General features: G+C 44.7%; 1 protein-coding gene across 1 annotated transcript in view; it reads right to left on the bottom strand.

Annotated features, from left to right (window-relative positions):
* ALDH8A1 (aldehyde dehydrogenase 8 family member A1) overlaps positions 1-27,832 on the bottom strand; it is a 210,333-nt gene that overhangs the window by 18,601 nt on the left and 163,900 nt on the right. The window contains exon 5 of the mRNA XM_078649245.1: positions 17,696-17,952. Within this exon, the coding sequence (XP_078505371.1) occupies positions 17,696-17,952 (257 nt within the window). The remainder of the gene's footprint in view (positions 1-17,695; positions 17,953-27,832) is intronic.

Below are 27,832 nucleotides of genomic sequence, written 5' to 3'. Positions count from 1 at the left end.
GGCAATCTCGCCTCAATCAGCAAGATCTCCGACGATCAAAAAGTTAAAACAAAAGCAAAAGCAAATTCATTCTATATTTGTTACGGCCAAGGCAAAAAAGAAAGGCTTGGGCAGGGGTACAGCCGACAGCAAAGTTGATCCTATTTATCCAGAATCCTTGTGCGATTCTGAGGTTTCGGTGTTCCAGTGTAACCATCATTTTGCTGCCTTGAGTAATGAAAGTATACTGTTACTAGATAATGATGCCAATGATACTAATGTTGATGGTATAAAAGGAAAGGCTGAGGGGAGTCCAGCTATAAGAAAGAGCCAATCGGGGGGCGGTGGGAGTGTTCAGGGTGTCCTGAATTATTTAGGTAATTTAATGGAAACTGTGGGTGCCCTACGGAAAGAGGTGGGTACACTGAATAATGTCATTAAAAACCTGGAAAAAAAAGCTTGAAGTTGCACTTAAACAAAAGGAATCGGATCAAACCACTAAGGGTAGGGGTGAAGGATTTTCAGTGAATTTCAACATTTTTTAAATTGTATTTCCTAACTGTAACCTGTAAATGTTGAGAGTGGGTTTGTGAGTGGCCGTGTAGGAAGGTGAGTGGGTGTGTGAGTCTCTGAGTAGGTGAGTGCTTGAGTGTCTGAGTGGCTGTGTGAGCATCAGAATGGGTCTGCAAGTGGGCCTGTAAGTGTCTGAGTGGGTCAGGGAGTGGGGCATAAGGCTGTGAGTGGGTCATGAGTCTCTGAATGGGTCTATGAATGGGTACATGAGTGTCTGTCTGGGTCTGTGAGAGCATGTGAGAGTCTATGAGTGGGTCTGTGAATCGGTCTGTTAGTGTATGAGAGAATCAGTGAGTGGCTGTGTGAGTTTATGAGTGGGTGCATGAATTTGGAAGTGTGTGTTTGGTCTCTTAGTGGGTCTGTGAGTGTATGCGTGAGTTTCTCAGTGGATCTGTGAGTGTGTGTATGAGTGCTTGAATGGTTCTGTGATTGGGTGCATGAGTGTCTGAGTGTGTCTGCCAGTGGATTCAGGAGTCTCTGAGTGGGTCTGCGAGTGAATGCATGAGTGTATGAGTGGTCGATCAGTGGGTGCACAGTAAAAAAAGTAGGGGGCACACAGGTACAGGTCACCGTGCCAGCTCTCTCTGTGATGGTCCTCCTGTCAAGCTTGCCTGCATTGCAATACTCTTGTCTGCCTTTGGTGCCTCCTCAGCTCATTTTCTCCTCATTTTCTGCTTCTTCTTGCTCGTTCCAGCCATCTATGTTGCCGCATTCTGCCCATTATCTGCCTCTTGCTGTTCATTTCTGACCTCTATTTTGACTCTTGCTGCTTGTTTCTCACCTCTTTTTTGCCTCTTGCTGCTCATTCTGCCTGTTATTTTGCCTCTTTCTGCTTTCTCCTGACCTTTATTTTGCCTCTTTATGCTCATTTCTGACCTTTATTCTGCCTCTTTCTGCTCCCTTCTGACCTTTATTTTGCATCTTTCTGGTTGTTTCTAACCTTTATCCTGCCTCTTTCTGCTCTGTGCTGCCCCCCCTTTATTCTGCCTCTTTCCACTCATTTCTGAACGTTATCTTGCCTCTTTCTGCTAGTTGCTGACCTTTATTCTGCCTCTTTCCACTCGTTTCTGAACTTTATCTTGCCTCTTTCTGCTCGTTGCCGATCTTTATTCTGCCACTTTCTGCTTGTTTCTGACCTTTATTCTGCCTCTTTCTGCTAGATTCTGACCTTAATTCTGCCTCTTTCTGCTCCCTTCTGAACTTCCCCAGGACCGCGGGGAAGCCTCAAGGCCCCCCAGTCCCAGCTGGCTCTCTGCCGCCTGGCATTGCTGCTGTACGCTGGGAGCTGCTGGAAATGCAGCTCCCTGTATGCAGGAGCAATACTATCATCTCTTTCCCTGCCCGCATGTCTATGGACAGACAAAGAGATGAAACCTCTGCTCCAGCAGGTGGAAGCACTTTGAAAGCTGTGTTTGCTATAGCTTTAACTTGGTGGGAACCATCAGCTCCCACCAAGCAAAAGGAAACAGATTTGTCCCCGGGGTAGGCACCCCAGGACATAGCAGGAGCCAGTAGTGAGGGGTGGTGGTACCCAGGGCCATATATGGCTCCAGGAGAGGGTCCGCACAGCTCCCCTCCTTCATCATCCAGGGTTGGACCCAGGGAGGTGAATGTCCCCGGGGGCCCTCTGTGGGCAATGAGGGGTCCGTACAGCACCTCACCCATTTTTAAAATAAATATTTGGGCCCAGGGAGTTGGTGGTCCCCAGGGCCTGAGGGGCGTGCGTGGGCCCCTCATTACATGTTATTTAGCCCCGGAGAGATGGTGGTCCCCGCAGCCTCCCATCAATGTTTCTTTAGCCCCGGAGTGGTGATGGCCCCCGGGGCCTATAGTGTCCATGGAGAGGAGCCTTGTGTGCCCCCTTTCTTTTTTATTAACAAAGCTCCGGAGAGGTGGTGGTCCATTGGGCTCAATGAACCTTAGGAGGGGGCCCCATGAGTCCTTCTTCTTTTTTGTTAAATGCCCCCAGGACCTGGCCCACCTTGGAGTCCTAATCATAACAAGCAGGGGAGTCTGCTATTGTTTTTAAAAATATATATTTTGGCCTCAGATTTGTGGCTCCGTCAAGTTTCTGTGGCAAAAAAGAAATGCTTTTTGTCCCTGTCAGGATCACAGGGAGACCACGGGACCACAGGTAGGGAGTCAGGGTATTCCTACCCGCTTTTCTTTTTTAAAATGTTTATTTTTTTGACTCGGCTAAAGCAGAGTCTTAAGATGGCTGCCAACACTTCCTGGTTGAAGTGTTGACAGTCAATCAGTTTTCAGCAGGGGACTGTGGGATCCTCAGAGGATCCAAATACCAATGTATACAATGTATTTTTTTGCCATATCTCCAAAACTACTGAACAGATTTACACCAAATAACAAAAAGCACTCTCTCTGGACCAAGTGCTAACTTTCTGAAGATTTGGGATTATTCCATCTAGCGGTTTGGGCTGTAGTCATTTTCAAAATCCCCAGGGGAATTAACATGGCAAAAACACTTTTTTTACACCCCATGTAATCGGCCCCAAAACTTTCCATGCACAAAAAGATTTACCAGGATACTTTTTAGGGAAAATTCAATTAAGAATCATCCAAAGGCACCAAAGTTATAGACAAGTCAAAAAACGCTTTTCCTATGGAAACATGGTCCGTACTATAACTACCTACTGGCGACCGCCAATAGGATACATATAGTCTTAGATACGATGATGGACTTGGCAATTTCCAGAAAGAAAGATATCTGTTTTTTCAAAAGTATGTTAATTTTGTAACCAAGTATTTTACTTGTGTGTTTTTCCAGTAACTAACTTTTGTGATGTAATGGGAAACCAGAAGATTTAAGGGAATGCCCTTTGTTGATTTGTAATGGAGTTTGCCAAGAAATTGTTACCATGAAATGCCAATAGAGTATGTGCATGCTCTACGATGGCCCCCAGACAGAATGAGTGTTGTGGTGGAGCCACTAATACCACTAGTACACTTTCTCTATTCATGAATTCCATGCACACAATGGTTGCAGATGCTTCAGTTCGATGTTGTGAACAAAGCTCAGCGAGAGTCGAAACGTGTAGGCGTTTTTTCTGTAATTGGGGCAAATAAATTATTCAACCACACCATGTGGAGTGCCATGCCTTGTGTGAGGAGTACAAAGTTTTATGAATATATATAGAAATGAATATTTGTATGTATATATATATATATATATATATATATATATATATATATATATATATATACACACATACATACATATATATTCACTAACAAAAACAGGTTTCAGGGAGGTTATAATTAGTTGAACATTTGACTGATATAAAACCAGAGAAATTCGCCTGTTATAGTTAGTTGAGCTAACTATAACTCACGCGCCCTCAATGCACTGGTGATGACGTCACATATTACATCACTCATGACATGGTCAGTGACGTCACTGATAACATCACTGATGACATCTCAAATGACATCCCTGATTACATCATCCAGTGACTGTGTGTTTCTTGAAAGTTTAATTTTTTTTTTTCAAATATATCTATGCCAAGGTGTATTTAAGAATTAGTGGATTTACAAGTGCCTGAATGGATTATTTAGTAGGTGTGTGACTGACTGTATAGGTGAGTGATTGAACGTGTCTTACTGAATGCATGGGTTAGTGACTAAACTGTGTGAAAGTCTGTATTAGTCTCTCAGTTGGTGTGTAAGCAGCTTCATGGGTTTGTGAGTAGCTATATGAGTGTCTATATGGGTTATTGATTTGTTGTGTGAGCATCTGTATAGGTGCCTGAGTGTCTGTGTGGGTGGGTGGGAGGGTGTGTGACTCTGTGCATAGATGTCTGAGTGGGTGATTCACTGGTTGTATGGATTCAAAAGTACATCTGGGAAGGGCTGTATGGGTGAATTAGTGTGGGTGTGTTGATGAGTGAATGAATGTCTCAGTGGTATATGCGTGAGTAACTACATAGGTTTTAAGGCAGTATATATGAGTGTTGGAATATATAAATGACTATACGTGTGAGTAAGTTATTTGAAGAATGGGTGTATTAATGAGTGTCTGCTTGTATCAGTGATTGTATAAGACAGTAAGTATGTGTTAGTATCTGCATAAATAAGTTATGTGGTGTGTGTATAAATAACGGAGTTGGTGCGTATAACTGTATACATGAGTAAATTGGTATGTGATTGATTCTTTGCATGACTGACTAGGTGTGTGAGTAACTCTATCGATGAGTGGCAGAGTGTTACTGTATGTATAGGTATATGAGTGCATGTTATAGTACTGTATTGATGAGTAACTGCATTTATAAGTGACTGGATGTGTGTATAGACCTAGGAAATAGTGGGTGGTATGTAGTATCTGGCATTGTTGTGTGTATAGTTTCAAAAATAGTAGTCTGTATTTTAGAGTGTGTGTCTTAAAGTTTATATTAGGGCATCGGTATGTGCATCAGATTTTCATGTGGAGATGTCTTCAGTGATGTCATTTGAGATGTCATCATTGATGTCATCAGTGATGTCACTGACCATGTCATGAGTGATGTATTATGTGACATCATCATAAGTGCATTGCAGGCGTGCGAGTTATAGTTAGCTCAACTAATTATAACAGGCGAATTGCTCTGGTTTTATATGAGTCAAATGTTCAGCTAACTATTCCGTCCCTGAAACCTATGTTTTTTTTGTGAATTTCTAAGGTTTTTTAAATGCTAATTTCTAACTATAACATCTGTAAAACCTATGTTTTTGTCAGTGAATTCTAAAGGTTTTTTTAAATTAAAATTTCATATTTTAATGTTTATAAAACCTATATTTTTTCTATTATTTTTTTAATATTTTGGAACTCTATTATACTTCTTTTTTATTAACTTTAAAAATTATGTAATGTTTTATATCTTCCCCAAAAAATACGTAGCTTTTTTAAAATATTTTTATAAAAATGCACTCCTATACCGGTAGCGTACCAAGCTCCATCACCACACGAATCTGATCCCCATATTGCTAAACTCGTAAATGATGCGCATTTCGGATCCAACGGGTTCGTGGCACCGCGTAACATCATATACGCATGAATTCGCCCCAGCTACTACTTTGGTATCGGACGGATACGCAGTACCAAGCCACGCGTTACATCATGTACGTATGGGGTCGCCCCGCTGTGCGTGTGTATGCGCCAAGTGCACGCCGCCAGGCCTTGTGTTACATCAGAGACGTATGGTGTCGCGTCGGTTACGCCATTCCCTCTTTTATTTTTTGTCTCAAAAGTATATCTAAATAACTTAAAACAGTATATGAGAGCATGCGATAATCTAAAATATTTTAAACAAAATGTTAACGTTATATATTTCTAACTGTAACAAACTTATATTATGATAAATATATTTTCTCAAAATTGCATCGGGTGCGGCCTCCTTGCACGCTCGGTGCGCGATTGCCATGTGACCTTAAAAAAAGCATTTGATTGCGTCATAACATTTCCCATTGTAACAATTGGACGACCCCACCCATTTTAGTCATTCTCTCTACAGCGTTTGATGAGAGACACCTCCTCTGCTTAGAGAGCTTCTATGAAAAGTTTTTTGCTGTATACACATATCTTATACTACACACATCATGCAACGATCATCTTGATTAATATTCATGGTCTGTACATTAGCCTTCCACATGTGATGGCCATGCATCTCAAATGTTACTTCAAAAAACAAAAGTGTGTTGCACGATGCCCCTGGTGTGTGTGAGTTCACATTTTTGTGCTGCCTTTCGGCCTGGGTATTGCTGGCTCTAAGAAGTATCATCAGCTACGGGCAGAGTGCACATCCTAGATCACATGTGACAAACAGTAAAGAGTGATGTGTAGATTTGTATTGCTGTACGCTCTGTTGTCAGGCTTTACCAATATAGTAGTGTGTTATATGTGAGACTTTCAGATTCACGTTTGACATACATTGCTTGACTGTAATGAGCGTTATCACTGTGTATGACGTAGCCTCAGTGCTGATCCTCCCTCCATCCGAGCACATTCACATGTGTACGCTTTGCGATAGCAACACTTTCAATAATACCGCACGCCATTGACATGCGTGTCTGCGCATATCCACAACCTTGACAACGACATGTGATGTTCGCCATTCAATCTTTTTGAACAGCATCTCATTACCGATAGTTGCCGCCCTCCCGATACATGCTACATTAATGTAAATTGGGCAATCTGCGACGTCAAAACTGCAAAAGAAACACACATAAGTACACTTCCTGGCCAGGCAGAAACTGAACAATGCCCAGATCCCCGGAACAATTATTCACACCCCTACGCTGGCCTGACATACACAAGCCCAGCCCACTTTGCGTACTTATAAATAGGATAACGACAACGCCACATGTCCCAGTACTTACACACTGCCTCAGGTGATATGGCCACATCCACCTCGCATATCATAATGCGCAATAAAAAAAGGGATCCATGAGGTGTACACCATCCTGGCAAACAACACTGACTCTAAATTGTGAACCCTACTGCCCGTTGTGTTTCGAAAGGAATCCATGAGGTGTACACCATCCTGCAATCAACACTGCAACTGAATTGTGAACACTGCTGCCCGTAGTGTTTGCACACACAATAATGACAGCAGGTGAGCAGTGGGACCGGGGTGCACAGCGGCTCCAATTGAGCGCACTGCTGCGGGAGTGCGCAGGTGCGAACAAGCGAAGTTGCCCTGCGTAATGATGTGATCTCTGACCTCATTAAGTCACATCTCTGTCTCATTTTAAAGACCTGCTTGACCATACTGTAGGCCTCAACCAGCGTGAAGCGCTGCCCTACAGACACGTGTTGAGCGCAGTGCTTTGGGAGGGGTGGGGTGCATCAACCTGGATGCACAGGTGCGAACAAGCGTTGTTGCCATGCGTAATGATGTGATCTCTGACCTCATTCAATCACATCTCTGTCTCATTTTAAAGACCTGCTGGACCGTACTGTAGGCCTGAGCCAGTGGGCGCCGCTGCCCTACAGACCCAGGTTGAGCACAGTGCTGCGGGAGGGGTGGGGTGCAGCAGCCTGAGTGCGCAGTTGCGAACAAGCGATGTTGCTGTGCGTAATGATGTGATCTCTGACCTCATTCAGTCACATGTCTGTCTCATTTTAAGGACCTGCTGGACCGTACTGTAGGCCTCAGCCAGGGGGCAGCGCTGCCCTACAGACACATGGCGTTGGCTTTTAGGGCCCTGTATTGAGCTCATTACTAAGTGTACAAGAACACAGGATTCTGTCACTGCATTACACACGCACATTCTGCTTCTAGCATGCGCTCTGTTCTTTTGTATGTGAAGGTTGGTATAACATATTATTATTTAACCTTGTGTATTCTCGTGCACTCCAACTCCTCTTTGAACAACTATTACCACTAACAGTTGGTAGATTATACTTCAAAAACGAAGGATGTTAAGCTTGAAATAAAATTCATTTACCTCCAGATGTTTCCACCATTACAATATTTCTCCCTTTTCAGTTACTGAATTGATTAAGCCAAAATGGGCAGAGCTGGTGTTCACCCCGTGATGATGCCCTCGGTATTCTGACGCTTTCCATCGTGGTATCAAGATACCGTCCGTAACCGGAGGCCTGCTCTCCCACCCTACAAAGTTACCCCAGACTCGGAGCTTGCACCAATATGTCATTGGACACACTGATGGTGGCAGGTGAGCAGTGACGCCTCGGTGCGCAGGACCTACAACTGAGCACAGTGCGGGGAAAGTTGCTGGGGTGCAGCACCTTGGGTGCACAGGTGCAGGCAAGCGATGTTCCCGTAGCTAATAATGTAATCTCTGGCCTCATTCATATGTTTCATTTTAAGGACTTGTTGAACCACACTCTTTTTCGCGGACACCAGCGTCCTAGACAAACAGGTGAAGGGAGGTAAACACTGAGGGCTGAGTGCAGTAGGCCGACGCTCTGTCTCCTCCTCCCTCTGTTCTTTTGACTCTCCCTCCCCTTCTCCCTTCCACCCACTCCCTCTCCCTCCCATTATCACTATCTTCCTTTCATTCTGACTACCTTTCTTTTCCTCTTCCACATGGCACACATACGTATGTTTCATTTTTGTGTTGCAGGTTTTTTACGCTGCTTCCGGAGGAGTCCCACCCACGTATTTCATGTTATACTGTTGTTTGTTCGAAAACACTAGCGTTTCCATTTATTTGTGATGTTTTAATAAAGGTTTTTTTTTTCAATAAATGGGTGAGTGTATAGGTCTTTTTTTTCTGACAACATTTCTCTGTAGTTTATTATGAAAATCGTCTGTTTATAGGAGGTTATGAGGGAAAACATTTGTAATTTTGTGGTGCAACTGCCAAGTGTAAGCCAACAGACTATTACACAAATGAATCCTGGGTAATTCTACAACTGCAAGAGTTCTATGAGTGTATCACTTTTTAACACCATGAGTACTGCCCGTGTGATTACAGAACCAATAGGGCACTGCCTAGAACCACCAAGGCTTCAGGGACTGCCGAGCCCCACCCTGCATATTTAAGTAAAGCCCCGGAGGGTGGCGATCCCGGAATTCAGTTGGCCTTGAAGCCCCCCGATCAATTAGTAAACAATACCCGGGAAGGTGGCGATCCCCTAGGCTGCGAAACGTCTCTGTGCCCTCCCGCGCCAAATTTACATGTGACATTAAGATCCCTAGTCCTACAGAGACCTCGCAATATAATAATATGATTGGCCATGGAACATTACCCACCAGGGGCCTCATTTAAATGAATGGGGGAGACCCCGCTTCTTTTTTATTTTTTTTCCATCAGGCTCTACTCTATTAAAGTGATACAAGGTTTTCCTCCTCTCTCTTCAACTAGTCAAACAAGGATTTGCTATCACAGGGTGGAAGCCATGAACCCGCCCTCTAATAGCAAACATATATGTCCCGCGGATGCACACCCCGGGACATTGTATAAGCTGCACCTAGGAGGTCGCGCTCCCTAGGACCATGATGCATTGGTTAGTATAAACGCATACTAACACTACTTACACACATGTAATACAGAGTGTAGTGAAGAGGCAGAGGAAGCGCAAATTCTAAAAATATAAATCCTACCAGAGGTCGGATGACATAGTTCAATGAGCCGACGACTCTGGGATGAGTAGAAACAACTACACAAAGAAAATGGGTCTTCAGCACAATGCAAGCAACTTTGAAATATTGGTGAGTGCTGCCTTCTTTTTACCTTCTCCCGCTCGTCGCCAATTTATGTAGTGAAGAGGCAGATGGCAGTGGATCCAATAAGTAGATTTATTGAAGGAAATCAAGACACCTTAAACACCCACCAACTGGAGCAGACTGCAAGGTAACCATCTTCTCCAGCACTGTGTACAAACTCCCCAAGGTTCCCCTCATGACAGCCCTACATTCTAACATTACATACTTACATTCTAGTAGAATTGCATACTAACATTCTACCATGACTTACATTGGAATACTACACAGAGCACATGACTTTACACCAATGAGCTCATGATTTCATCCAGGAGTCTTGAGACCGGTAGGGGTGAGTAGTTCACTTCCCACTCCCTGTATTATATAAACGCAAACTAACACTACTTCCACAGGTATACTACAGTGCCCAGAGCCCATCACTTTACAGCAATGAGCTCACGATTTAGTCTCACGGTTTAATCCCCGAGTCTTCAGACCAGAAGGAGAAAGTAGTTTGCTACTCACTCCCTATATACAATAAACACATACTAACACTACTTACACAGTTATACTACAGCGGCTAGTATCCTACAGCGCCCAGAGCCCATCACTTTACAGCAATCAGCTCGGTTTCCCCGAGTCTTCACACCGGTAGGCTTGAGTACTTTGCTTCCCGCTTCCGGTATAGTATAAACACACGGTAGCGGTCAGTAGTTCGCTTCCCACTCCCTGTATGGTATAAACGCCTACTAACACTACTTGAACACGTATGCTACAAAGACCAGAGCACATCACTTTACAGCAATGAGCTCACGGTTTAGGCTCTCGGTTTCATACCCGAGTGTAGCAGCATATCATCTCAGCACCATGTCACTCTAAGCAACACCGCACTTTCAGACCAGTAGGAGTGACTACTTTGCTTTGCACACAGAGGTTACAGTGCTCCTACCCTCCTTTCCTACTTTTTTCACCCTTTTTTCCCCTTACTCGCTTCAACTGAATCAAAAAATGGCGACCAACACTTCTTAGTTGCAACCGATTGCAGCGCTCGCAACCAATAAGCAGCAAGCTCATGCTTGTAACTCCTCAGCCAATCAGATGGCAGAATTCCCAAATATCGATATCTGTAAATTTTGATATTTCTCCAAAACTACTGAACAGATTTACACCAAGTAAACAAAAGTGTGCTTCCTAGATCAAGACCCTTTTCCCTGCCAAATTTAGGGTAATTCCTTTCACCCGTTTGACCTGTAGCCTTATCTAAAGTTTCCTATGGAAATGAACATGGAGAAAACACGTTTTGGGTCCCCCCTTTTATCTAGGCCCCCCCTTGACCAATCACCCCCAAACGTTTAACATAGGAGCTGATATGAACAAAGAATAGGTTTTGAAAATTTCATGAAGATTCATCAAACGACGCCGAAGTTATAAGCATAACAAAAAAATTTCTTCCTATGGAAACTTGGTCTTAACTATAATTACCTACTGGCGACCGTAATCAGCAAAGGTGTGATGGCGCAGGAAGGGATTCAGAAAGGGATGATTCCCTGCTCTGATCGTGCCGGAGGACTGACTGTTGCAAGGCCAAAATGAAAGGCGAGCACTTGGCACGTTAAGCAAGCACAAGACATCGTGAGTAAACAAACCCACTAAGACATTTGATGCATGCACAAAAGAATGTAACTTTTTATTGAAAAGACATATGGATGTAACAAGATTTAATGCATCACATTACAACTGCCGAACAAAATGCATCATGGGGACTGTATTCTGAAACAGACTGTCATGTGACTTTTAAAATAAAAGACGCGTATAAATGCACTTTGCGATCTCCACCTGTGATCAAGGCAAATGTTGTTGAAACGCGTAAGGAGAAGTCGAAACTTACTGCGCTGCTGTGCCTGCAATTAAAATGCTGTGACTCCGGTATTGGGCTCATTGTGTTTGATAATGGAGAGTTAATTGATGGGCTGCTCCGTGCTCATTGTTCTGAGGCCACCCTGTATGGTCGAGGGCCCCTTTGCTTGGAGGCTGTTTGTGTATGTATATATATATATATATATTATTATTTTTTTCCATCAAAGTGCCCTAACCATCTGAGAGGCACACGACAGTCCTCCGCCCTCCGGGCTTCTTGTTTTGAATAAAAAGGTCATTAATTGGTAAAGGCGCACCTCGAGTGATTTCACGCAGCAGCCCATGAGGAATGGGGCGTGTCCCCGAAACGCGTCGGGCAAACGATTGTGTGTGGAGCGGCAAGGCACGTAAACTTGAAGCCTGGAGGGCGGAGGACTGTGCCACACAGATGCTTAGGGCACTTTGATGGAAAACATTTGCTACACGGCGGCCCGGCCGTAGAGTGCGCCATCGCCGGCTGACATCAAGATGGATTATTCAGCACGACGAGGCTTAGGGTTCTGAACTGTTTAGGACTCGGGATGCACAGGACTCCATGTGTAATTAACAGGCCAAACCGCAACACAGCCTACTGAAGGCTTATGATGACAGTGCGGTAAAATTGCCAGAACACTCAACCTTACTGAAAGGATACAAACACTTATCGTCGGGGTCCGGTACAAGGGCGACATAGGCAGACTGAGGGTGCTAAGCGTCAAGGGCGGTGTGCCGAATACGCTTCCACCCCCCTCCTGAGACCCATGGTGTTTGATTCCAACACCTATAAAGTGCAGAAACCGATAAGTAGAAGCCTCCTAAACCAGGAGTAATTAGGAAGAGTTTGTTCATTCCTAATTTTTTTTGCACTTTTTCACTTTTATTTAATTTTCACTCTCACGCCCCTAGGTAAGGGTGGGCCTTAGCGTGCCCATACCGCCAGGGTTTATCACACACAGCCCTGAAGAATTGCCGGGTAAATTAACACCGTTTCGATGGCGAGAAACATGTTGACAAACTTATAGGAACCCACCACTCAATTATAGTGGACTGTTTCCTCACATATTTTAATATCTCTGTCTTTAGTGATCATAGAATAAAATTATTACCTCAGATACACTACTGACTATTTTAATACTTCCACCACTCACTAATCTAAATTGCACTCAACACGCCCTGAAATCACCATCCCGCTCCGCAGTAATCCTGGCGTTGCAGCACACCAAAGAGACACTCGGTCTCTTTGGTGGGGCCCGATGATGAAGCATGTCATCACTAGGTGGTGAGTGAGGGCTTCCTTCAACATCCCAGTGTGGTTGTTTCTGTGCTTCCAATAACGGCCTAGCTTCTCCTGAAGACACTCTTCCTTTGATTATTGACAAACACTTACCTGCATCTTTACGGACCACAAGTCCCACAATTCACAGCTGGACTATGCACTGAGAACACGCCCTCCTGGGGGCTTGTTTTGAATTAAAAGGTAATTAATTGGTAAAGGCGCACCTCAAGTGATTTCAAGCAGCAGCCCATGAGGAAGGGGGTGTGTCCCCCGAAACGCGTCGGGCAAACGATTGTGTGTGGAGCGGCAAGGCATGTAACCTTGAAGCCCGGAGGGCAGAGGACTGTCGTGTGCCTCTCAGATGCTTAGGGCGCTTTGATGGAAAAATATATTTTAAAAAAAACTCATTGGTATCTTGAATTAATTACCTGGAGTGAATACAACTGACATAGTAGCAATGTGTAAATATTGTGTAAGTACCAAGATATACTCAGATGTGTGGGTGGAATATTCCGCATGTATATAAGTAGTCACAGTTGGTGTTTTTATTTCAATTCCAGCACTTTACATTAATTATCAAATTGTTTTTGGCTGTAGGTCGCGTAAATGCTGGTATATACAGTAGCACATGTATTGGATAGATAAAGTTTAACATCTTTTGTTAGGGCATGGATTATTTAAAAATATGTGATTTGCGTTACATTTATGCAGTGTGCACCAATTAATAATCATGAACAACAATCGCAAACTGCACTGGCAGAAAATTCCACTTTGTAAATAATGCCCAAACACCACACAGTATTGTATTTAATCATGTGCAACAATGTTTCTTTTATGTTTACTAGTTCAGCCGATGTAAACATTGGACGTCATCAAACGGCACCAACCAACGAGTTTAGCCGCCTATATATATAAACTGTCTTATGTAAATAGGAAGTTGTTGTGACCAAGGCGGTTTTGTCCGTCGAAACGCGTTAAGCCATTCGCACAGGGTAATAAATCTCCCTTTCGTGAAGCCCACGGTGTCAGCGCCTTTTCTGCTATCGTACTGGCAAAGGTCTGGATGTTATATATATATATACATATATATATATATATATATATATATTTATATATAACAACACCCTCCTCCTTCCGAAAGAGTAGAGGCCGCAAGGGGGGACAGTATGGAAGCTTCTTTATTCTGATGCAAATGGCGAATGCATTTCAGCATAATACTGCCTTCCTCAGCGCCCAGGTTTACAGGAGGCTCCCATCGTAGTAACTGTTCCAGTCCTGCAGCCTTATGTGTTCTACTGAACTAGGTTCTGCCCCAAACGATATACTCTCACCTGTTGCAGCTCTCGATGTTGTCATGGACTGCAACGACCAGAATGCATCACTCCGCTTTCAGGTAGGTGAAGTGTGGGGAAAGTGTAAAACCAGCTGGTCGGGCGGAAATGCAGGACTCCGATGGTGTAAACAGCCTTAATTTTCCTGCTTGTCATCAGGATTTAGAGCCTCCTTACGTCCCCACACCGCTTCAGCCCCGAAGTGTAGGAACATCCTCGGCGGGGGCAGCTATGTGAATACATGCCGCCCAGTGTGAGGTGGAATCCCATCACAACCGCACTGTCTGCTCCCAGTTCTCGTGCCGGGTCCAGGCCAATCCAGTCCCCTGGAAACACCAACAATTGGCAAAACAAACACCATTAGAGACCGGGCCAACTTTGCGAAGCGGGACCTCCCAACTGCGTTACTGGCAACCGCAGAAAATATAACAACACCCTCCTCCTTCCGAAAGAGTAGAGGCCACAAGGGGGGACAGTATAGAAGCTTCTTTATTCTGATGCAAATGGCGAATGCATTTCGGCATAATACAGCCTTCCTCAGCGCCCAAGTTTACAGGAGGCTCCCATCGTAGTAACTGTTCCAGTCCTGCAGCCATATGTGTTCTAGTGAACTAGGCTCCGCCCCAAACGATATACTCCCACCTGTATATATATCAAGCCAACTGCTCGATAAATTACTTTGGACCCATGAGAGGTGGGGCGTAGCAGCCAGACGAGCCCGCCGGCATTCATTTCCAAAGTCCAATTTCAACCCCACATATAATGTTCACACAGAGATAAGTAGGAACTTTGCTTTGCTTTCTACTTTTCTTGTTGGAAGTAGAGGAAAGTTCCCACATATCTCTGAGTGAGCATTATTTGTGGTTTTCACAGTGGACTTTGGATTGGATTGGATAAGGTTTTTATATAGCGCGGTAGCTACCCGCAGGCATCCTAGCGCTTAACCAATTACAGGTGAGTGGGGAGGGTAGGTTTATCTGCTGAAGAGAAAGGTTTTTAGTTTTTTTCGAAAGTGCAGGAGATTGGGTTCTGAGCGAATAGAGATTGGGAGGGAGTTCCAGAGTCTTGCCGCGTTTGTTGAGAACATTCTTCCTCCACTCCTTTCTCTTTTGAACCTAGGTCTGAGGACTTGAAAGGTATGAGTTGACCTGAGCTGTCTGTTGGGGTGGTAAGGGGTGATCAGGGTGTGGTTAAGAATTGCTCCTTTCCTCCAGTAAGCACGGTGGGCAATACACATGCTTTTAAAATTGATCCTGTCTTTTACTGGCAGCCAATGAAGGGCTTTTAGTTCGGATTTCACTGATAAGCGGCGGGGGATGCACAGAAGTGTACGGGCAGCGCAGTTTTGTATTACCTGGAGCTTTTTCATGGTAGATTCAGGGGCGCCTAGATAAAGGGCATTTCCGAAGTCCAGCCGGGAAAGGATTAAGCCCTGTACCATGATTTGTCTGGCTTTGTAGGGGAGAAGAGGTAGGATTTTTCGGATGAGTCTCATAATGCCCATGCAGGTGGCAGATAATTTAGTTGCCTGGTGCCCGAAGGATAGTGTGCTGTCTAGCCAGATTCCTAAACTTTTGATGGTGTTCCTGGCTAGGGGCGCTGGGCCTAGATCTAGTGGCCATAGGTACTCAATGGATTTCTGAGGGGAGTTACCCAGTACCATCAGCTCAGTTTTGTCGCCGTTTAGCTTCAGGTATGACTGACTCATCCAGGTACTTACAGCTTCCATGCATTCTCTGAGGTCATTGGAACAAGAGGAGGGATGATTTAGGGTAACCACCAGCTGTGTGTCATCCGCGTAGGACACGACTTGGACGCCGAAAGGGCGGATTATTTCTGCGAGGGGGTGCATGTATATGTTGAACAGCGTGGGGCTCAGGGAGGAGCCCTGAGGAACCCCACAGCTGAGTGGTTTGCTGGGTGAGGTGGTGTCGCCTTCGCAGACTCGGAATGAGCGCTCTGAGAGAAATGAACGTATCCAGGCCGCCACTGTAGATGTTATCCCTAGTTCTGCAATTCTGTGAAGCAAGATGTCATGATTCACAGTATCGAAGGCGGCACTGAGGTCCAATAAGATAATGGCCGCAGTGCCGCCCTGATCCGTTATCATTCTTGCTCCTTCTGTTATGGCTAGTAAGGCGGTTTCTGTCCCATGCATGGGGCGGAACCCAGTTTGAGATGAGTCCAGTAATTTGTTTGTTTCCAGGAATTTTGTAAGGGATTGGTTGACATGCTTTTCAGCGATTTTGGATATCCATGGTAACAAGGAGATTGGGCGATAGTTACCCGGGTTCATTTGATCTAGGTTGGGTTTTTTCAGGAGGGCCTTGACTGTTGCCTGCTTCCATTTTGGGGGTACAAGTCCTGAGGAGAGTGAGTTATTAATTAAATTCAGAATAGTGGGCAGAATGGTGGGGGTGATTGTTCTGAGGAACTTAGCTGGGGCTGGGTCGCTGGGAGATCCGGACTTTACCTGGAGTATTATGGTCTCCAAGCTAATAGGCTCCAGAGGTGGAAAATTTTCTAGAGTGGTGAGTGGGAATGGACTGATATCCCTTTGTTGTAATATGGGGTGAGGGGGTAAGGGGAAGGATGCATAGATTGTGGCTATTTTATTGAGGAAGTAGTCTGCCTGTTCATTGCAGCGAATTTGACTTTGGTATATATATCTATATATATATATATATATATACATATATATATATATATATATATTTGCATATACATAAATATTGAATACATTTTTTTTTTTTAAATCAACGTTACAGTTAGGCGAATGTGTCAGAGACCACATCAACGTTTTGAACTAAAAAAACACAATAATTCACCAGTTATGAGTAGCAGAGACAATTATAACTTGCACCCCCACCATGCACTGCTTATGACCCCAAAAATGAAAATTGTTAGACACTTCCACTTCCCAATGACTGATAGTCCCTATGGTTTCCATGGTTGCATCAACTATATTCATAACTCTCAAGACATTTATTATCAATTCCAATGTTCTTTCCTCACTATAAATCAGCTTTGGTATATTTATGTATCCTACTGAAAATGAGCACAAATCATTAGTTTAGCTAGAGTGTATATGCTCATTTTTAGGTTGAAGCTATACCCCCCACCGGATTGTGACTGACATTTCAACCACTTGTAACTGACTTGAGAGAGCCCTCTAGTCATGACATGCTATCCCAGTGAAGGTGCGAATTTGAGAAGACATAATTGGGCACACAGTTCCAGTCTGCACCTGCGCACCCAATAAAGGGCCTGCCTCAGTGAACATTCATGCAGAGTGGCCATCTGTAACTTGATACCATTTGACCAAAAAGAAAACAAATAATAATGTGGCATTTCAGGAATATCTCATCTCCAATGTTCATCTTTGCCATACAAAATTTCCTCCGATCAGATTTCCAGTCCCATAAATTTCTTACGGTTTCGTTTACTCTGTGTGTACCTTGGGATTTCCACCATACCTGATTGGCAAAGCTTGACCTCACAGTGGTTGGAATGCACTCCTCCAGGTTGGCATCCTGAAAGACTATGGCAGGGTTCTTGCCCCCCAGCTCCAGAGACAGCTTTTTGCAGTAGGGGGCACTTCTCTCAATGATGCGCTGGGCTGTGGCGGTGCTTCCAGTGAAGGAGATGAGCGGCACATCGGGATGGGCAACAAGGGCGTCTCCAGCTTTGGGTCCAACACCAAACACTATGTTTACCACCCCAGGGGGCACACCTCCATGAATAAAGGGAATACAAGTAAAAGTAACAATTACACAGTAATCAATCTGAATTAATGTAAAGCGACACAAAAGATGGACAATATATATAGTTCCATGTAAGATAAGAAGAGCATCCCATAACCAATCCTCTCTGGCAATAGTGTTTCCGTCTCCACACCCGCATATATTTATGTTTATTGCTGATGTGATTTTAGGGTCAACTGTCACATTTAAGTTTTCAGATAGCATAAACTTTGCCAGTGCTGTTATTTGAAACCTCAGTGGTACTAAGGACAGTATTGCATATTGTATAGGGTGCTTTTTTATTCAGTTGAATTTTTGCAACAGCAAAATAATTATCTTTTTTCTTTGTCTACTTATTTTGTCTATGTATATGTTAGATCTGGCCCTTTTGCAGGTTTAACCCCAAAGTGTTTGCCTTTTGCCTCCTATTTTTCTTAATGTTGTTTTTGTGTGCTATAGGATTCTGAGCACTTTACCACTGCTGATCAGTGCTAAAGTGCATATGCTCTCTGTATAAATTGTGAACATGATTGGTTTTCCATGATTGGCATATTTGATTTACTGGTAAGTCCCTATGTTAAATATTGGACGGATTTGTTAGCATGAGCTGAAAGCCATTTTGTATTTCTGGCAGCCATTTTGTTTGCCATTTGCTCTGTCCTACCTTTCTGTTAACTGCTATTGAAGTCTGCCTAGAGACAAATTATATTTAGCATCTTCCACCTTCACACATGCTCAGAAGGGCCTAGCTAGTAGAATGCACCTGCTTCTCTAGTATAACTGTCAGGCTATTTTTGCTGCTGCATGGAGAAGTAACTCTCCTCCCACTTTGTTGAGCAAGCAGATTTTGTATGCCCATCTTAGTCATTTTGCATGCTTGCATGAGCCAGGACTGCCCCTTGGTTTTATGCTTACTATGTAACCCTAAGCATATATAAGGCCTCTGTTTTCTGTACTCCTCAGACTGCCTCATTCAGTTGCTAAGGCTTCTGTGTGACGTAGTCTCACTCATTTGAAGTTAATAAAGATGCTCTTTTATATTTCAGCTTCTGTGCCAATTTCTTCTTTGTTGGTTTAATAGGACCAAGTATCAGTGGGACCCCTGTTTCAGGTTTCAATGTTCTTCACCTAGTAAAGTGCACGGTGTGTGCCAAGGCCCGTAAATCAAATGCTACTAGTGGTTGTGCCACCCAAATGAGTAGCCCTGTAAATATGTCTCAGACCTACCACTGTAGTGTCTGTGTGTGCAGTTGTTAATTGCCATGTTGACCTGGCAAGTGCACCCACTTGCTAGGTCCTAACCTTCCCTTTCCTTACATGTAAGGCACCCCTAAGGTAGGCTCAAGGTACCCCCATGGGCAAGGTGCAGTGTATGTGAAAGGTAGGACACACACTGGTGTGTGTGACATGTCCTGATAGGGAATTACTGTGTATTTTGTTTTTCACTATTGAAAGGCTCTCTGTCCCATAGGCTTTCATTGGGGTGCAGTGTAACAATTTTACATGTAAGGGAGCCAGCCCATTAGGATTTAATGGACAATGAATAGATATGGACTGTATGGATACGAGATGAGCAGTTATACTGAAAGAGAATATACCAGACTTAGCGAGGGAGGGGTGTTTGTAGTTGAGGGCGGGGGATGTTGGGGGGAGGGAACGCACAGACACTGGCCGACTCGGAAACATATTTACAACAAGGGGTGGTGATGGACAGAGTCTCTGAATTAAGCAGAATACTCTCACCCAGTCAAGAGATCAGGGCTAGATCCAACACCGTTTTTTAGTTCATTGCACCATCCCAGTTTCAGAACCTGGCTGTATGCAAATTAGTCTGTCCCTGGCCCAGTGCATCATGGGAACAGGGCAGACCAGACTACAAAAGCCAATTCTTACACTGGGAAGGAAACAAGCTTCCGGGGACCGGTTTCTGGCATTTCAGCCGTCTTCGGCCCGGCTTGCTTGAATCCTGATGGTGCAATGAGCAAGGGACTCACATCTGAGTATACCCTTCCACGCTTAGGGTGGACAAAATTATTTACAACAAGGGGTGGTGATGGACAGAGTCTCTGAATTAAGCAGAATACTCTCACCCAGTCAAGAGATCAGGGCTAGATCCAACACCGTTTTTTAGCTCATTGCACCATCCCAGTTTCAGAACCTGGCTGTATGCAAATTAGTCTGTCCCTGGCCCAGTGCATCATGGGAACAGGGCAGACCAGACTACAAAAGCCAATTCTTACACTGGGAAGGAAACAAGCTTCCGGGGACCGGTTTCTGGCATTTCAGCCGTCTTCGGCCCGGCTTGCTTGAATCCTGATGGTGCAATGAGCAAGGGACTCACATCTGAGTATACCCTTCCACGCTTAGGGTGGACAAAATTATTTACAACAAGGGGTGGTGATGGACAGAGTCTCTGAATTAAGCAGAATACTCTCACCCAGTCAAGAGATCAGGGCTAGATCCAACACCGTTTTTTAGCTCATTGCACCATCCCAGTTTCAGAACCTGGCTGTATGCAAATTAGTCTGTCCCTGGCCCAGTGCATCATGGGAACAGGGCAGACCAGACTACAAAAGCCAATTCTTACACTGGGAAGGAAACAAGCTTCCGGGGACCGGTTTCTGGCATTTCAGCCGTCTTCGGCCCGGCTTGCTTGAATCCTGATGGTGCAATGAGCAAGAGACTCACATCTGAGTATACCCTTCCACGCTTAGGGTGGACAAAATTATTTACAACAAGGGGTGGTGATGGACAGAGTCTCTGAATTAAGCAGAATACTCTCACCCAGTCAAGAGATCAGGGCTAGATCCAACACCGTTTTTTAGCTCATTGCACCATCCCAGTTTCAGAACCTGGCTGTATGCAAATTAGTCTGTCCCTGGCCCAGTGCATCATGGGAACAGGGCAGACCAGACTACAAAAGCCAATTCTTACACTGGGAAGGAAACAAGCTTCCGGGGACCGGTTTCTGGCATTTCAGCCGTCTTCGGCCCGGCTTGCTTGAATCCTGATGGTGCAATGAGCAAGGGACTCACATCTGAGTATACCCTTCCACGCTTAGGGTGGACAAAATTATTTACAACAAGGGGTGGTGATGGACAGAGTCTCTGAATTAAGCAGAATACTCTCACCCAGTCAAGAGATCAGGGCTAGATCCAACACCGTTTTTTAGCTCATTGCACCATCCCAGTTTCAGAACCTGGCTGTATGCAAATTAGTCTGTCCCTGGCCCAGTGCATCATGGGAACAGGGCAGACCAGACTACAAAAGCCAATTCTTACACTGGGAAGAAAACAAGCTTCCGGGGACCGGTTTCTGGCATTTCAGCCGTCTTCGGCCCGGCTTGCTTGAATCCTGATGGTGCAATGAGCAAGGGACTCACATCTGAGAATACCCTTCCACGCTTAGGGTGGACAAAATTATTTACAACAAGGAGTGGTGATGGACAGAGTCTCTGAATTAAGCAGAATACTCTCACCCAGTCAAGAGATCAGGGCTAGATCCAACACCGTTTTTTAGCTCATTGCACCATCCCAGTTTCAGAACCTGGCTGTATGCAAATTAGTCTGTCCCTGGCCCAGTGCATCATGGGAACAGGGCAGACCAGACTACAAAAGCCAATTCTTACGCTGGGAAGGAAACAAGCTTCCGGGGACCGGTTTCTGGCATTTCAGCCGTCTTCGGCCCGGCTTGCTTGAATCCTGATGGTGCAATGAGCAAGGGACTCACATCTGAGTATACCCTTCCACGCTTGGGGTGGACAAAATTATTTACAACAAGGGGTGGTGATGGACAGAGTCTCTGAATTAAGCAGAATACTCTCACCCAGTCAAGAGATCAGGGCTAGATCCAACACCGTTTTTTAGCTCATTGCACCATCCCAGTTTCAGAACCTGGCTGTATGCAAATTAGTCTGTCCCTGGCCCAGTGCATCATGGGAACAGGGCAGACCAGACTACAAAAGCCAATTCTTACACTGGGAAGGAAACAAGCTTCCGGGGACCGGTTTCTGGCATACCAGCCGTCTTCGGCCCGGCTTGCTTGAATCCTGATGGTGCAATGAGCAAGGGACTCACATCTGAGTATACCCTTCCACGCTTAGGGTGGACAAAATTATTTACAACAAGGGGTGGTGATGGACAGAGTCTCTGAATTAAGCAGAATACTCTCACCCAGTCAAGAGATCAGGGCTAGATCCAACACCGTTTTTTAGCTCATTGCACCATCCCAGTTTCAGAACCTGGCAGTATGCAAATTAGTCTGTCCCTGGCCCAGTGCATCATGGGAACAGGGCAGATCAGACTACAAAAGCCAATTCTTACACTGGGAAGGAAACAAGCTTCCGGGGACCGGTTTCTGGCATTTCAGCCGTCTTCGGCCCGGCTTGCTTGAATCCTGATGGTGCAATGAGCAAGGGACTCACATCTGAGTATACCCTTCCACGCTTAGGGTGGACAAAATTATTTACAACAAGGGGTGGTGATGGACAGAGTCTCTGAATTAAGCAGAATACTCTCACCCAGTCAAGAGATCAGGGCTAGATCCAACACCGTTTTTTAGCTCATTGCACCATCCCAGTTTCAGAACCTGGCTGTATGCAAATTAGTCTGTCCCTGGCCCAGTGCATCATGGGAACAGGGCAGACCAGACTACAAAAGCCAATTCTTACACTGGGAAGGAAACAAGCTTCCGGGGACCGGTTTCTGGCATTTCAGCTGTCTTCGGCCCGGCTTGCTTGAATCCTGATGGTGCAATGAGCAAGGGACTCACATCTGAGTATACCCTTCCACGCTTGGGGTGGACAAAATTATTTACAACAAGGGGTGGTGATGGACAGAGTCTCTGAATTAAGCAGAATACTCTCACCCAGTCAAGAGATCAGGGCTAGATCCAACACCGTTTTTTAGCTCATTGCACCATCCCAGTTTCAGAACCTGGCTGTATGCAAATTAGTCTGTCCCTGGCCCAGTGCATCATGGGAACAGGGCAGACCAGACTACAAAAGCCAATTCTTACACTGGGAAGGAAACTTAGCATTGTGGATAACATGGGATAATTTGTGGGGGCTGGAATTGGACAAAGGAACTTGTATGCCAATGGAGCGTTTTTGGGATATGATTGGTTTGGGAGATATTATACGATGTAATTAGACTATAAATTATATGTCTATTCAGTTTTGATGCTCCGCATGTGTGTCCAGGAGAACATGTAAATGTCTTGGTAATGGTAATGCAAAATGTTAATAAAGATATATTAAAAATAAAAAGAATGTTTTACATGTGTAACTTTCAATAGGGACAAGATAGAAAATGAAGTTTAGGCTTTGTGAACTCGGAATTTATTAATGCACCTTTTGTGAAAGGTGGTTTTTAAATTGTATGTTTAAAAAGGCCACATTTAGAAAGTGGCAGTTTTCTTACTTTACCATCTTATGTGCTTCTGACTGTTTGTGTATTCAGTGTCTGGTTTAGGAGTGACAGGAGCTGAGGATGTGCATTCACTCTACACAGTCACAAGGGAGGTTGAGTTGTGTCCTGCCTTGCCTGCCTGACTCTTAGCTGGTCGGAATAGACCTGGTCTGCATTTAGAGTGGTGAGAGGAATTTCGCTTGCACCTGAATAGGCTGTGTCTCATTTACACAATGCTGTCTCCACCCCCTGTGGTCATGCTGCATCAAGGACGATGGGACTTGTTTGGACTGGGTTCAAAGGCCCTTGCCACAAAGTGAACCATGACAAAATGTGGTATAAGACCTCAAACTCCAGAACTTTAGATTAATTCAAGAAACAAGATGGCCCTGCCAAGAAGAAGAGCAGAAGGACTGTTTGAGGATAACTGCCTATTCTGAGTGAGGGGTGTGTTGGCATGCAGTTGCTGCTTCTGTCTGTGGTGGAGGAAAAGGACTGACACTTCTTGCCCTGCTGTGGTATCCTGCTTGTGAAGAATATTCATGGGCTTGTGTTGGGACTCTCAAGGAAAGATCAATGCTGTATCTAAGAAAAGTAAACCTCGCTGGGAGGAGAGCTAGAAAAGCTGTGTGAGGAGCACAGTCCCTGACTTGCATGGGTAGGACGGCCTGTAGTGGTTGCTCCTGCCTGAAGCAGAAACAGGACTGGACTGTACTTATACCTATGCTTTCAAAGAAGCAAACGTGTGTTGAGCACTTTATTACAAAAGGGGAGGAGCGCTGTGTTCTGCCCTGCTCAAATTTCAAGGGAAAGTGCTTGAGGAGCACTGTGCTTGCCTGCAGCACGTGCAGTGCCCGACTCTCCTAATGGCCTGTGAGCAATAGGAGGGGATAGCGTAGGTGAAGGAATTGCTCTCCCAGGCGAACTGCTGTTCCAGCAAATTTTCCTTATCTGCAGCCAGGGCGCTGCTAAGGGGTCCCGGGCTGGTAAGTATTGTGGTGCCCAGGCACTGAGGAATCCCTTCCGGGAGTTCCTCTGCTTTGCTTGGGCAACACCGACACCAGATGGAGGTGGGGCCCAAGCACCAGAGGAAGCCTGAGCCTTGCAGGCTACAACCAGCCACACCCGGAAGCAACTAGAGCCTTGCAGGCTCCACTCTGCTGACTCCTGCCTGTGGAGAAATTGGAGCCTCCTAGGCTTCTTTCAGCCACCTCGGGCCGACGGGCCACACCCACTGGCAGGAGTGGCGGCTCACACCATGGAGGCCCAGGGAGGGCTCCAAGCACATGCCGTAGTCCTCCGTCGGGGGCATTGTACTTCAGCTGCATTTCTTTGTCTGCAAGATACGGCAGTGCTTGCAAGGCCAGCTCATCCCCCAGTGCTTGTGGTGTGGGCCCGAGCTCTATGACAAATGTGGCAGCTGTACCATATGGTCACGGGCAGGAGCTTCGTGTTTATTACGTGTGCTGCACTCTTTGTACATACTTGGGCGGTGAAGGGAACCCGCACTGGTTACTGCCTTCCCATTCCAGAGGGGCCATTCTTAAACTTGCAGGAGTACTCTCTCAGCACAAGGGATTACCGTAATCCCCATGAAAGGCACATAGGAGTGCTGTTGCCCCATGTGTTCAGTAGGAATTGCCCTACAAATGTAATAGGTGGTCAAGGATACTGCACCCTATGTATTCATGATGATATTGTGTGTTGTAAGTAGAACCTAACTGCATCGTATGCCCTGATTTAATAATGCATAGTGTTGTGATGGTTTGCATGTGTTGCACTACCTGTGATGCTATGACCATTTCCTAGTGGCAAAATTATTTAGAATCTATGTGAGGTTATGACAATCGCCTGGTTGGCAAAGTGATTTATGTGATTGTGGTCTAATGTGTTTAATGTATAATACAAAGGATATTTTTATATACCTCTGTGTGGTGTCTCTTTTGTGGTGTGGGTGTGTGGGTGTGGGTGTGTGTGGGTGTTGGGTAAACGCTCGACACATTGCCTCTGGGATAAGCCTGATTGCTCTGCCTAGCTATCAAGAGGGCGTGCAGGGGTTATCTTGTGTATGTAACTTCCTTACCCTGACTTGAGTGGTGGGTTGTGCCTGGCTTAGGTGCATACCCAGCCAACCAGAAAACCCATTTCTAACAGTGTACAAAATACAAACATTCATTTTTGCGGCCCAAAACAGAACTGATTGACTTATACAGAAATGGAGAAAATAGCTCTCCCTTGCATTGAGGGAACCGCTTAAGGTCCCAAGAGGGTGGACACACTTAAAGGCAGCATCCATCTTCCTGGAGGGCTTCAGGCTTCTCCTCTTAAGCAGAGTGCTGCAGGCACATTCACTTACATTGACGGAGAGGGCTCTGCTGCAAGATCATTATTTTTTCATGGGCTCCGCTAAACTTTTTAGGGACCCTCCATAACTCCCTGTAAAGGGTGCCACCACTCAGAGGGTGCACAGTTAGCACATTCGCCCAGGATTTCCTTTACCTATGTACATGCTTATGTGATACACTGCAATCGCAAGGCAAAATGCATCCTCATTTTGTCTGGAGCAATGCCCTATGGAAATTAGGGAATATCCAATTTTCATTGCACATCAGCTAACCATGTGCCCACTCAGTAAGTATTCAAGAAGCGGTGACACAAATGTCTGTAATATAAAAGGTGGCCCAAAGTGTCAAAATTAGCAAAAACTCTCTTGCCACTCTTGGTTTACTTTTTTTACTACAGAGTGTGGTGCCCATTACCACCAACTTTGCTGGCTAAGTAATCCATTGGCAAATGTACATTGCATAGCTTTACCTTAGTCCTGTTTTGGACCCGTGTAAGAAATTGGGTTACTGATTGAGGGGGTTTAAACTGCACACACAGGCTGCAATGGCAGGCCTGAGACATGTTCAAAGGTGGCATGAACAATACTGCAGACCCACTAACAGCACCTAATTTATAGGCCCTGGGTACATGTTGTACCGCTTTGCTAGGGGCTTATAAGTAAATTAAATATGCCAATTGGGGATAAGCCAATGTTACCAAGTTTTAAAAGAGTGAGCACATGCACTCTAGTACTGGTTAGCAGCGGTAAAGTACTTACAGCCTGATTCATGTACATGCCGTTTTGCGTGTCCCTAATAGCGAATCATAGCGATTCGCTATTGAGGACGCGCAAAACGGCATTCATGTAGGAATTGCTACTTAAATAGCGATTCCTACATGTTCTTTATTTGCGAGTAGCAATTTGCTACTCGCAAATACTCCCCATTCATTCCTATGGGCCAAGAGGCCCATAGGAATGAATGGGGATTTGCGAGTAGCAATTTGCTACTCGCAACTAAGATAGCGATTTTAAGGGTGCCAGGGGTGTCCAAAGGACGCCCTGTAGCACCCCTAAAATGCACTTTTGGACAGGTGTTGCGCACACACATGTCCAAAGGACATGTGTGTGTGCTACATGCAACTTTGAAAAATGCTTTTAAAAGCATTTTTCTGAGTTTTTGCTATTTACCGACAGGTCTGACCTGTCGGTAAATAGCGGCCCCAAAAGTTCAAAATCGCTATTTCTTGATGTTTCATGAATAGCATTTGAGGAATCTCTATTAGAGATTCCTCAAATGCTATTCCTCGCATATTTGCGACTTCTTAAATAGCGATTTTTGCATTTGGTATCATGAATACCAAATGCAAAAATCGCACTCGCAAAGGGCCAGATTCTCAGAATCTGGCCCTTTGCGAGTGCAATTTACCTACATGAATCAGGCTGTTAGAGTCCTAAGGTCAGCAAAAACGAGATCAGCAAAAAAATGAATGAGGAAAGCAACAAGCTTGGGGGAAAATCCCCTGACTGAGAGGTCTAACAACTCTCATTTGTGATTAATTTAATATCTTCTTGCAACATGAATATTGGGGCCTATTCACAAAGGCATTTAGGAGTATGTAAAGCTGTACACCTTCAGTTCGCATATACGTACTCTTACCTACAATTTTGAATTTACCCCAAAATTCTAAAGTTGGACTATTCCATGGATATTCATGTTCAATTGATTCAAATAGAAGGGATTTTACCCTCTTTGCACTTTTACTAATAGGGAGTAAGACCAGGCTTCCCCAACAAGTAGCTTGCAAGCTAATGATAGCTCTTCACTCACTTGTAGGTTGTTCCCCTCTATACAGTCCAAATTAGAAGCTTTTGTTTAGTTGAATTGGAATATGAATATCAAAATTGAAAGTGTATATTGGAGAGGAAAATGTGTGTTTTTTCAGAACTCATGAACTGATGTTTTTTAGAAAAATGATTGAATTTCCAAAATATATTTAAAGCTTATATTTGATTGCTAAATCTTATGGCATTGGGGATGAGTATTACTAACAGTATTACCTTGGTGTCCGCCGCATTCCAGCTATGGCCATTATGTATTATGCATGTAGAGTCATTCTACTTTGAAAAAGCTTTTTT

Source organism: Lissotriton helveticus, chromosome 6 (assembly GCF_964261635.1).
Source record: "Lissotriton helveticus chromosome 6, aLisHel1.1, whole genome shotgun sequence".
Lineage (NCBI taxonomy): Eukaryota > Metazoa > Chordata > Amphibia > Caudata > Salamandridae > Lissotriton > Lissotriton helveticus.
This window is presented reverse-complemented; position numbering and strand designations above follow the sequence as displayed.